This window comes from Drosophila guanche, unplaced genomic scaffold (assembly GCF_900245975.1).
Source record: "Drosophila guanche unplaced genomic scaffold, DGUA_6, whole genome shotgun sequence".
In the NCBI taxonomy this organism is placed as follows: Eukaryota; Metazoa; Arthropoda; class Insecta; order Diptera; family Drosophilidae; genus Drosophila; species Drosophila guanche.
Window position 1 is genome coordinate 13,890,639 of NW_022995743.1, and position 12,466 is coordinate 13,903,104.

The 12,466-nt window shown below is 48.2% G+C and overlaps 2 protein-coding genes across 3 annotated transcripts; one reads left to right on the forward strand and one right to left on the reverse strand.

The window, feature by feature from the left end:
- The first annotated feature begins 199 nt into the window (after positions 1 to 199).
- LOC117592134 lies at positions 200 to 11,612 on the forward strand. 2 transcript variants are annotated; one of them, XM_034285694.1, is made up of 9 exons: positions 200 to 450; positions 4,597 to 4,682; positions 6,637 to 8,116; positions 8,186 to 8,825; positions 8,882 to 9,150; positions 9,217 to 10,429; positions 10,484 to 10,938; positions 11,001 to 11,226; positions 11,288 to 11,612. In XM_034285694.1, the coding sequence occupies exons 2-9, from the start codon at positions 4,658 to 4,660 to the stop codon at positions 11,366 to 11,368; spliced, it is 4,389 nt and encodes a 1,462-aa protein (XP_034141585.1). In that variant the 5' UTR covers positions 200 to 450; positions 4,597 to 4,657; the 3' UTR covers positions 11,369 to 11,612. The 2 variants fall into 2 exon arrangements, with proteins under 2 accessions (XP_034141585.1, XP_034141575.1); XM_034285684.1 differs by having other exon boundaries at positions 4,601 to 4,682.
- LOC117592150 (28S ribosomal protein S17, mitochondrial) lies at positions 11,585 to 12,298 on the reverse strand. The gene is made up of 2 exons (XM_034285720.1): positions 12,115 to 12,298; positions 11,585 to 12,051 (listed from the first exon to the last, which is right to left on the reverse strand). The coding sequence occupies exons 1-2, from the start codon at positions 12,220 to 12,222 to the stop codon at positions 11,692 to 11,694; spliced, it is 468 nt and encodes a 155-aa protein (XP_034141611.1). The 5' UTR covers positions 12,223 to 12,298; the 3' UTR covers positions 11,585 to 11,691.
- Positions 12,299 to 12,466: the final 168 nt, after the last annotated feature.

Consider the following 12,466-nt stretch of genomic DNA (forward strand, 5'->3'; position numbering starts at 1 on the left):
TAGGTTTAAACTAAATCACAAAACGATTTCGTTGGCATTCAGGGGGATGATTGACCAATTTTATTTCATATATTCAACTGGGAACGCAGTGGCAACTCCAAAGCCAAGCTTCATTGAGCACAGATTCGTATGGGGAAGAGAGAGAGAGAGAGATTCAGAGAGAGAGTACGAACGGCTTTAGAGTGCACGATACGATGCGATCAGCCAGTTGGTGTGGACACTCCAGCGTATTTAGATATTGTCGGCTCCAGCGGATCGGATCGGGGAAAATAATACAGAAAAATCACAGCAAAACAGACACGGAGAAACCGAAAGAGAACAAAATAAAACGCGATCTTAGTTAACATTCGCGTCGAGTATACGAAGCGTGAAACACCAGCAGCAGCGACGACACAAACCAAATAGAACGAAAAAAGTGCAAGAATCAAAGTAACGGCAATTCGTGCAAGTGTAAGTGCCTGCTTTGTATAACAGTGTATGTGTGTGTATGTGACTAATTTGAAAGGCAGCAATTTGAGAGCTAAAACTAACTAAAACTAAATGTATTAGTCGAAATGCCTGAGAAATAAGCAAATACGCCCCGCGCAATGATAACACATAAATATATACTCATGCATACAAATGTATGAGTGTGGAAAGATACCGTAATGTTTAATAAAGCACAAATATAATAAGTGCATGCAAATATATCCATCCATTGTGCTTGTGAAGAACTGGAAATTACGCAAATTCCGAATAATCTCAGTAAAATAAAACATGTGGAAACACGACTCGAAGCAAAGCCGATTTCACTGCCTCTAGACTCCCAGAGCAGGTGTACACGAGTAATAATAGTATTAGTAATCGAATAGCTGTAAAACCAGACACACAAAACAGACAGAAATGCAGGGGAGAGCCAGCCATGTTTGTTTTTGTTTTTGTAGCCAAAATATCTTGTCAGATCAGCAAAGAATCTGCCGCTGAAAACTAAACGCATATCCCATTACTCCATTCAGTCAGTGATCCAAAGAATGCGGCGTGAATGTTGTTTTTTCTATTAATTGTTTGGTGTTTGTCTCGAATTGCGCAGAGGGGGCGCTTGCACATCTTCATCTTCATCTCTTTCGATGCGATTGATGTTTGCTTTTGGCGCTCATCTAAATTACGGCCCAGACAAGACATTGAGTCCGGATTCCTATGATCTTGGCCAGTTTGCTGACTTGGTTAGCGGCTGTGCTCTTTTGTTGTGTCGTTTCTTGTCGGTTGCCCTCCTGTCTGCGCGAGCGCCGCCTCATCGCTTCGATTGGATGAGATGTCGGCTCGTCGTCACAGCCTGTGCCAAGCGCTAAAAAAACAAAAACAAAAACAAAAACAAAAATAAAAGTAAAACGTGTCTGTCCCATAGCCCAAAAAGACGCTCAAAAGCAGCATCAGCCAGGCAGCAAACAAAAACAAAGCTACGGCAAAAATCAGCAAAGACATAAAAGTCAACCGGTTGGTTGAGTTTCAAGCACCGCAACAGCAACAACAGCAGCAGCTACCGCTCCCGCTCCCGCTCTAACCGCACATATACACCACCACCACCCGCCCCTCTTCGGCAGTTGTGTACGTAAAAGCTAAGAAAATAAGGCCAGCTTCAGGGGCCACAGCTTTTGATACGCTTGCAGATCCATCCATGTTCTTATTATATTTTGATTGAATTTATCGGAACCGTAACGGAGGAAACATCTTGAGCAACAGCAATGCTATTTCTCACAGTTCTTTCCCATGATGTGCTGCAAATTGAATGAGCTGTGCAGGGTTTCCAGTCAGATAATACCGCTAATATTAGGTCGTAGGTCGGACCTTCTTTGCTTTCGCTCATAATCGTAATACTCTCAGCAAGGGTATACAAATACCGTACACACACACACACACACACAGTAACATGTAGATAAATCAAGATACTTATAAATAACAATCTAGATGTGTGGATACAGATGCAGAAGAAGATGAGGCTCGGGTTGGAGTGGACCTCCCTGCTCCGAGCTAAAATCTGTTTAGCATAGTTTATTTTTTTACTAATCCACGGAGAGTGGTGTGCGGGGATGTAGGCGGGGGCGGAGACGCGGAGGCATGTGCTGGCGACTTTAGATCCGTTTAGCTGCGTCTCGAAAGATGCTAAATACGAGTATGTGATCAATAACAAATGGAATATTCCATTGATTGGGGAACCAAGCAGACTTTCTTTTCTGCCCTCCGTTTGTTTTTGTAATCTTTATGAATCATTTCAACCACAATTTAGCTGTAGAATGTTAATGGGATATTGCATTAATATTTAATTTAATTCAATTATGTAATTCCATTGAGTTTGTTTCAAACATAATAAACTCTTTTGAATCATTCAGTATCGTATCTCAGAGAGCCATAAGTTTTGTATCGAGTCTTGTGAAATGTCTTTTCGGTATCCATTACCCCCCCTGACTTGATATTTGGCGAACTATTTAGCCAGCACCTGCTAATTCGATTGACGCCTTGGGCAGCGACATTTGATGTCTAAACTCCGATTGAGGGGGCTGGAATAAAAGTCATGAGACTGCCCAAATTCGAGTCCAAGCAATCCAAAGTGTAATTGACTTGTTGGCAGAGTAAATGCCATCCCATCCCGCTGGCCCACAATTAGCACCAAGCAAAACGGAATAAAGTTTATATTTTTACATATTTATAACTCAATTTGATTGCTGCTTGCCCCTGCCCCATACCTGCAATTGGCTTTAGCATTTTCATTTCGTGTTTTATTTTTTGCACGCCATTTCATAGCGAGGCTCGCGAGAGAGAGAGAGAGAGAGAGAGAGTCGAGAGAGTATACGAGTAGTCGTTGCTCCAGCGGCTGCTGTGAATTTATTGAAATGCTAATAAAACGCTAAATGCCGCTGCCAAATGGCCATTCAAACGCAAAGCCAATGTCTTGGCTGTGCTGGCTCAAGGATGCTGAGGATGAGGACGGGTCAAAGAAGACGCCGCCGCTGCCATTGATATGGTGTTAGATATATGTTTGCCGCTTGCCGACGCGCCACATCATGGCGCCTCTGACTTCCGACTTAGTGATAGAAACAACAATCAATAGAGCCACGGACTACCCGACTACAGGTTTCATCAAGTGAAACTCTCGGCATGACAAGACAAGAGTCGACTTTGCTTTCGGTTGATTTATTTTTAGTTGCTTGCCTGCTTGCTGCCTGCCTGCTGCTGCTGTGGATCTGCCATACAACTAAATCAAATCACTTGAGTTTTCATTATATTATTATAAGAGGAAACGTTTCGTTTCGTTTCGTTTTGTTCTGTACTTTATCTGTGTAAGCCGCGAGAGCAGGCAGGCCCCTAGGAGATACAAAGCGTTAATTCAATCAAATTCATTGCGACAAAACAACAATGAGACGAGTAAGAAGGCAGTCAGTCAGGTCGGAACTGCGTACGTAAATTCGTATTCGGACTACAAGAAATACGAGCAACTTATTTGCTAACATTCCGCTAGTCCCGCCAAAGATCATTTATAGCTCGAATAATTATATCATTTCGAAGATCTGGATATATGTTCAGGTACCGAGGGGTATTAATAGTCAGACAAAGAGAGTCAAAGTCTGGATTCCAAACCGCTTTTAGCACAAGAGACACAAGAAACGAGTCGTCCGATCTCACATTAAACATAAACAAGTCATTTATTTAGACACAATTAAGGCAGCGCCAGCGGCAGAGGAAGGAAAATAAAAGAAACTCTCATCAGGCATTTCTTCAACAAATAAATCGGTGATTAGTTATGCATTTGAATTTGAGTATTGGTGATTTTATTGAATCAATCATTGAGCATACGCCGTGTGCGTCAGGTCACAAATTAATTTTATTGCATACTTAGGAGCGTCGCAGATGCAAATTTTTGTTCTTTAATGCTTGCGAGGCCATTATTCATTTCATTTGTTTATTATATGTCGTTAGAACTGGCTAAAGGCGCCACGTACCGTTGCGTATTGAATGCAAGCTATGTATATAATACATTCGTGGAATTATATTTTATTATTTTGTGACCCGACCCCCACTTAGAGCGCTGATAAATCTGCTGCTGCTGGCTCAGACATCGCGCAAGTTCCAGTTGGAAGCGCGATTCATTTATCTTTATCTCAGAACATTTAGCTGTGTGTGTTTTTGCGTTATTTGCGTTGTACTCAAGCCAGACTTGGATATCACACTAAATATGTATTGTACATGTTTATATGAATGTGCATAAGTGCCGGAATTTGGGAAGTCATTTAGCTGAGCTTATCGCCAGACAGCCAGAAGCTAAAACAGTACCCAGTTCCGTTACAGCAAATTGCAAGCTCAACAGACTACTCCTACAAAATAAAACCCACTGCACCCAACTCCCACAGTCGATGGATTTTCCTGGGAACTAACAGAGGGAAATACTAGTCAAACCGCTCTGCCGCTGGCTCTTGGCTCTTGGCTCTGGTTGGCTCTTCTGCTTAATTGATACGACACTGTGTGTATAGGGAAAACTTAATTTATTACCAGTTTTGTAATTGAAGGTGTCCGTTGTGTACACCGCTCACGAGTGCATCTCCAATTATATGTTTTCTTTTGTAGGTAGACCATGCTGTAGCCACATGGACATATGAGGATACGATGCATCTGAAGTTACTTGAACATGGACTTTGATTTCTCGGATTTTTGTAAGTATACAAATTCAATTACACGTTCTGGACGTGTTTCTATCGCCGGCCAAGGATAACAAGTATCCAAATCAAATTCTAATTCAAATGGGGTCCTTGCTGCTGGCCCCATCGAAGGCTGGCCCCCGTGTCCCGTGTCATTGGCTGCCAAAAATAGATACCCATTGGCTGCAGACCCTCCTCCGCCCTCGCGTCTGCGGCTACGACAATTCGGAAATATGTACGATATTTGAATTCCGCTGAATATTAGTAGGGGAGCGTAGGGTAAGTAGATGGGATGTGCATGCCACTTCTGTGCGGCACGAAACGAGCAAACTTGTTTGATCAATAACAATCCGCCGCGTCGCAGGAATCGCAGGTCTCAAATATTTGCACACTGCTCATGGCATGCCCTCTGCTCTGTCAGTGCTCAGATATGTTCTATCCACGCTCGACGTGACACAAAAGAGAATAAATAAAAATAGAAGACAGAACATATAATAATAATAATAATATTAATACTCGTGTAATTATAAAAGCGAACATAAGAGTGGAGTGTTTTTTGAGTGATTTGCCCTGCCAATGCATTTGTGCAAATAAAATATTATTTGTTTGCCATCAAAGAATACAATTGCATAAATAAAACGATTTAATTATATTTGATGCACGAGTGCGGCTGTTTCTTTTTCCCCTCTCTATAAATACCTCACCCTCACCTCAGCGGGTATTGCGATTTGTAGGAAATGTTTGTCTGTTTCTTGAAGCTAACAATATTCATAAATATTCTGGGTCTTAATTTGCAATTCAAATCTATTTGTGTCAATGTATACTCTACATTTATAAAGCAAAGTGTAAATATTATAATTTCAGTGATTTTTTTTCTCCATTTGCTTATCTTCCAATCTTTCCAAAGAATTCAACTTGTTTATTTCTGAAGCTACTATTCCATGCAAATTCCACAAGCTGTATTATCATGCATATGTACATATGTACGTGCACACATACATAGGTACATACATATGTATGCATATCATTCATGGAAAATCGCATAAATAAATGCATGTATCATATATGAAGCTGCCATAGGAACACTCAAACTGCTAGTGTATTTTATTTGACTTCGTTATTTTTGCTTTCGTTTGTTACTTTTATTATTATTTGTGTACTACTCGTAAACCGATCCGTAGGCCGGGTTTTATTTTTTGTTTTTTTTTTTTCGAAATATACTTTGAGCCAGCCCCTGGCCCACCTCCAACGTTTTGCGTTGCATTTTCACTGCTCAGCGAAGAGTGAAGAGTGCATCAACCGCCTGCTCGCTGAAACGTGCGTTAGATAATTGTTTTCGGAGATGCAGCGGCAGCATCGCATCGGGCAGAATAACTAACACAAAAACTGAACACAAAAATTAATTTGTTTCCATGGATGCTGCTCACAGCGACTGCCAGTCTGCCTGCCAGCCTGCCTGCTGCTCTTAACTTGGCCATCAGTAGTGCAGTGCCAAGCAACGAGAGCTGAGATCGCTCAGAAATAATTTACTATAGTGGTAGTAGTCCAAAGAAGCAGCTCACATAATTAATTATGGACTATCCCAAGGCACTGAATGGTAATGGTAAATACTCGGCAGTTATTTTCGTTCTGTTCCTTTCGTATTTCTGCATAAATTACACAACAAATTTATTTGGCACGTCAACGGCTCGGCATCATCGCATTACTCCTCGGATTTTCATATCGATCAAACAGAGACCGTCTGTCTGTCTGTGTGTCTGCCTGTCTGTCGGTCTTCTTATCGTAAAGCGACGAATTCTGAATACATTTAAATGGAATTACTATCTGCGGTATACGCCCCCCCTCAAACACGAGCCAAAGAGTGCGACATTTCAATTCCAAATGAATTGAATGATTCCCACCCATAGCTATCAAATTTTATTGTGAAGTATTCCCAATATTGTAACCAAAATCTGTATCGTTCCTGCAGCTCGGCAAGACCTTTTGGATGGAATCGACAACTATGCCTTGGACCTGTTCATGCAGGTCACTGCCGGAGTGGGCGGCCTCGAGGACAGCAGCGCCCAGCAGGGAGGCAATGATGGGCTCGGAGCAGCTGCCGCCACCAAAATGGACTCGCCACACACACCCCCGCCCATGAGCCTGAGCAGCACGCCCCACGTCCATGGCCATCTGCCGGAGAGTCCCCCCGACTCGGGCTCCGAGCCGGCCTACAGTCCACTCAATGAGACACACGGCCTGGGGCTGCTTCCGGGGCGCGGAGTGGATCATCTCATCTATTCGAGTCTGGGACCAATGGGGCAGTCGCAGGCGGGCAGCATGCTGCAGACAGACATGCAGTACGTGTTGCATCAACAGCAGCAGCAGCAGCAGCAGCCACTGCCGCAGTTGGGCATCGTTGGACATAACTTTGCCACGCCACAGGCGGATGTGAGGGTCAAGCATGAGGCGGGGCTGATCATGAATCCCAACAGCCTGATGTGCCAGCAGCCCAGCAACGGGCAGCAGCAGCAGCAGATGCTGCACCACCAGCAGCAGCAGCAGCAGCAGCAGCAGTTGCAAGTGCAACAACTGCCCGAAATGGTTCAGGAGCAAATGATCTACCAGCACTACGAGAATGGGCCGGAAACGGGTGCTGGGCCTGGCATTTATGGTGCTGGCAGCTACCAGAATCTATCAACCTGCACGTTGACCTCCTCGCTGGGCCTCGGCGACCGGGTGCAGGTGATTGGGACCAGTCAGCTGTCGCTGAACCGCACCTCGGCACCCTCCACGCCCGTGCACTCGCTGTCCCGCAAGCGGAAGATGTCCACGACGCTGGATTGCCCGGAGTTTGCGCCCACAGCCAAGCTGGATGCAGGCCTGGTGATGAGTCCCCTGCGCGCCTCCCATCACTCCCTCAGCACGCCGCACAGCCACAGCAACAGCAGCAGCAGCCACGAGGCTGAGGCCAAGACACCTGCCCACTCACACTGCTCCGCCTCGGTGTCGCCGGCCCTGTCCGGCATCCACTCGCAGGCGGACAACAGCCTGGACGGACAGACGGCCGCTGGCTCTGGCTCTGGGTCGGGGTCGGGCAGCGAAGCCGGGGATCCCGCCCAGACACAGTGCATCCGCTTCAATGCCTTCCAGCCGGAGAACTGGCACAAGCTGTTCGACCAGAGCCTGCAGGAGCTGTCCGTGATCTACTACCGCGTCGATGCGGACAAGGGATTCAATTTCAGCGTCTCGGACGACGCGTACGTGTGCCAGAAGAAGAACCACTTTCAGGTTACTTGCCATGCCCGACTCCAGGGCGATGCCAAATTTGTGAAGACCCCGTCCGGCTTTGAGAAAATCAAATCCTTTCACTTGCATTTCTACGGCGTCAAGTTCGAGGCGCCCAACCAGACCATCCGCGTGGAGCAGAGCCAATCGGATCGCTCCAAGAAGCCATTCTATCCAGTTCCGTGAGTACCAGGCGATGAGCACAGCTATATGGGATCTATTCTATTGTTGTTCCCCTTCTGCTTTTGCAGGATCGATCTTCAGAAGCATATTGTCAGCAAGATCACCGTTGGCCGCCTGCACTTCTCCGAGACGACGAACAACAATATGCGCAAGAAAGGGCGCCCCAATCCGGAGCAGCGCTTCTTTCAGCTGGTGGTGGGCCTCCATGTGCACACCATTTCGGGCAACTTCCCGGTGATGAGCCATGGCAGTGAGCGCATCATCGTGCGCGCCTCCAATCCCGGCCAGTTCGAGTCCGACGTGGATCTGTGCTGGCAGCGCGGACTCACCCAGGAGTCCATTTTCCATGCGGGTCGCGTGGGCATCAACACGGACCGTCCGGACGAGAGTCTCGTGGTGCATGGCAACCTGAAGGTCTCCGGCCACATTGTCCAGCCCAGCGACAGCCGCGCCAAGCAGGAGATCGGCGAGCTGGACACCTCGGTGCAGCTGCGCAACCTCCAGAAGATCCGCATTGTCCGCTATCGCTACGAGCCCGAGTACGCCCTGCACTCCGGCCTGAGGCGGCAGAGCGACACGCGGGAGATCGTCGACACGGGCGTCATTGCGCAGGAGGTGCGCGAGGTGATACCAGATGCGGTCCAAGAGGCTGGCAGCGTTGTCCTGCCCAATGGCGATGTCATCGAGAATTTCCTGCTGGTCAACAAGGTGAGGGCACCTCTATAAACTCTCGAAACCATTTTGTTGATTGATTTCCTTGGCAGGATCGCATTCTCATGGAGAACATTGGAGCCGTCAAGGAGCTGTGCAAGGTCACTGGGTCCCTGGAGACGCGCATCGAGCATCTGGAGCGCGCCAACAACAGCCACAACAGCCACCAATTGCGTGCCAAGGATCTGCTGGAGCCGCGCTGCCTGCTCCCAGACAGAGGAGCCCTCAGATCGTACATCAGCAGGCGGGATGGCTACGAGATCTGCTCCAGCCGCTCCCTACAGATTGTCATCTTTGTGCTGATCATCGTGATGGCAGCCTGGTGAGTGGGAGAAGCCTCCACAGCTTACAGCTTAACTAATTCCGATATTTCCTATTCCGATTCAAGCCTGGCGGCTGTGTCCACACTGTACTTTGTGGAGCACAACAAGCAGCAGCAGCTGGACGGCTATCAGCTCTTTGGCAACAGTCACATCTTCCGCACGGACACGCCCTCGCACCTGAGCGAGGAGGATCGCCACTACTTCCAGCACAGCCTGCACACACTCTTCAAGAACAAGACGCACGTGGCCTGGCCCAGTCTGATGTACGCCACGAGCACATCCCGACCGCCTGCCGCCGCCGCCACGGGCCCACGTCCAGGCGAGGATGAGGCCGAGGAGCTGGCCGCCGTGATGACCAAGCCGCAGGTAAACCTCCAGCAGCAGCAGTCGGGGAAACACAGTCGCATCACGACTTCAGCGCCGAGATTCAGCAACAAGACCATCAGCAGCAAGAAGACGAAGTGGCCGCTGTCCCAAGAGGTTCTGCGGCAGGCGGCCAGTCAGAAGGTTCTCCAGGCTGTGCACGGTGCACGAGCAGGGGCGCTGCCACCAGCCAACGCCAATGAAACGAGTGCCTCCACATCCGAAAAGCCCACACAGACACAGTCCCAGAGCCAGAGCCAGAGCCAGTCGCAGTCGCAGTCAATTTCCCTGCCCCAAGACTTTGAGAACAACTCCATAGACATCGATGCGCAGCAGCAGCAGCTGGTGGGGGGTAAGCAGCCGTTGTCGGCTCTGAAGCTGGACGAACACATTGTGGTGGTGGGCACCATCGCCAGTCCCACTTCGGAGGGTGCAGAGGGAGCCTCCCATGGGGTCGGGGATGTCGGCGCGTCCGTCGGCCAGGCCATACGCAAGCTAAACACTGGGGATGCGGTCATCTACAACGTGTACAAGACGGTGTCTCCGCCAACGGCGAACCTGGCACTGACCACCAACAAGGTCAGCACCGAACCCTCTCAGCGCACACGCTCCCAGGCGCTGGATGACCCGCCCCCAGCGTCGCTTCCTGTCCGCAACAGCAGCGGTGGGCATGAGAATCCGGATGCCCTCGATCTGCAGAATCTGAGCAACACCAATGAGTCCGTGGACAATCCCATCTCGGCTGTCTTTGGTTTCGTGTTCCCGGAAACTCAGGGCCTCAGGGACTCGAGCGTGGGCAGGCGGTCGGCCAATCAGCGCAGTCTGGACTGGATCGAGCACAAAACCCTCAAGACGGGACTCTTTGGCCAGCCAACGGAATGCACTGGCGATGAGTCCGTCAGCGATAATTGTCAGGTAAGTCATGGAAGCCTCCCTTACACGGTTACACTTTCGTTGGCCCCTCCACAGTCTGTTTGCTTCGAGGAACTACCGCCGCCGAAGGCACAGCCTGATAACGTAGATGCCAATGTAAAGGAGCAACATGTGGAAGATGATCTGCAGTCCGCCGAGCAGGAGCAGGATCCCGATGTGCTAGCCACACAACCAGTGCCGTTGGCCAGCAGCAACGAGACCAGTCCAAGGGATGCCCAGGCCAAACACTCCTCACAGGACACAGAGACACCTGCAGTATCATCGAGCCAGGACCAGAGCGAGGTGGAACAGCTGCCGAAGCCCGATGTTAACCCTCCGCCACCCATTCAGTTGGATTGTTGGAGCGTCTCCAGCTGCGTCCTGGCCGCCCAATACAACCTCACCGTCGACGTGGAAAAGTTCTGTCCCAGCGGGGGCAGCTCCCTCAACGTTAGCTACATAGTCCCAGTGTCGCGCTACCTCCAGGCCAGTAATCTGGAGCTGCATTTCAAGTGAGTCGCAACAGAGTTCAAGTCAGTGCCCAAATGCAACGTTTTCCTCTTTTCCTGGACAGCTCGAACAAGCCGCTGCAGTGGTCCATCTGCATTGATGAGGATCAGGCCAAGGCCAATGCGAATGAGAATGCGCAGGTCAACGAGGACGATGAGGTTCCGGCCAGCAGTGGAGTGAAAGTGCTCAAGCAGCTGGGCAACAACAAGCTGATCCTGGCCCTCGACATGCCCGAGCACGGCTACTTCTTGCGCGACTTTATGCTGCGCGCTAGCCACGATCTGGAGCAGGTGAGCGCTGAATATATATTCAAAATATTATTTGGATATTTAATCCTTTTTTCGCTTGCAGCAAAAACTATGCGATGATAGCGCTCACCTGGCGAACCCTATACTCCAGTACAACTTTAGAATCGTAAGAGATTGTGATTAGTTTACAATTTAATTTATGGAACGGATCGAATCTGAATCTGAATCTTCGTGCGGCATGTGGCACGGCATGTCGAGGCACCAAAATGGAGCACTTCTTTCGAATTAGGAAAATTCGAAATAAACATAAATAAAACTGTTGATCAGATGGATGGAGGAATACATTTGAATACGTAAAGAAATCAATCAAATAAGACATGCAAAAATCGATTATCGACAATTTAAATAAAATATTTAGAGAAATCTTTTATTGCCGCCTTTTTGAATTGGATTGGGAAGGCAGGTTGTTTGCAAGCTTAACGATTACTTGGATTATTTACCAACTTATTATACGGCAAATGGCTGATCTTTGCCATCGTCATGGTACTTGATGTACGTCTCGCCGTGTGTAAAGTCTTTGGTGCCCTCTAGCCGGCCACGTGGTGGGGCCTTGGAATAGTCGAAGGACTTCTCCGACTTGCCAAACAGCTCGTTGGCCATCTCGATGTCGTCTCGGTACTTGCCGACCACCACTTTTTTGCCAGTGATCGGATCGGTTATGTCACCAAGTGGATAGACCACTTTTTCAACCGCATGCGTGATGAGGCGGGTCATGCGTTCGGGAAGCTCTCGTATCAGAACCACATCTCCGGTTTTGCACACCTTTTGCGGATCGTGGGCAAAGAAAAAATCATCCTTTTTAAAGTACTAAAAGAAGAAAGGAGAACAGAAATCAAGCAGGTGAATGAGCAGACGAGAGCGGCCACAAACCATGTTCAGATTCTTGTCCAGTTCCATACGCCGTATACGTATCTTGGAGGCATTTTGCTTGATGCACGGCATGCATTGGCCCATCAACAATAGCCCGCGCCTCGACATCTCTTTGAACAACTTTAATTAACAAATTTATAATCTATAAACAACATTGACTTCACTGCTATTTTCGAGGCTCATTCCATGTGACTGTTCAAACTTAACACACTGAACGCCTGCCTTTTAAATAGGTAAGCACTTTGTCCAAATTGGCGAAATAAAACTGCTTGTAAATTTTTATTGTAGCCACCCATCCCCCCTGATTACGAATCAATTCGAATGGGTACCGTTTCATTCAGCTAAACTGTGT

Coding starts and splice junctions, on each gene's coding strand:
- LOC117592134 (XM_034285694.1), top strand. CDS start 4,658: ATGGACTTTGATTTCTCGGATTTTT. Junction 4,683..6,636: donor CTTTGATTTCTCGGATTTTT/GTAAGTATACAA, acceptor TCGTTCCTGCAG/CTCGGCAAGACCTTTTGGAT. Junction 11,227..11,287: donor CTAGCCACGATCTGGAGCAG/GTGAGCGCTGAA, acceptor TTTCGCTTGCAG/CAAAAACTATGCGATGATAG.
- LOC117592150 (XM_034285720.1), bottom strand. CDS start 12,222: ATGTCGAGGCGCGGGCTATTGTTGATGGGCCAATGCATGCCGTGCATC. Junction 12,052..12,114: donor TGGACAAGAATCTGAACATG/GTTTGTGGCCGC, acceptor TTCTTCTTTTAG/TACTTTAAAAAGGATGATTT.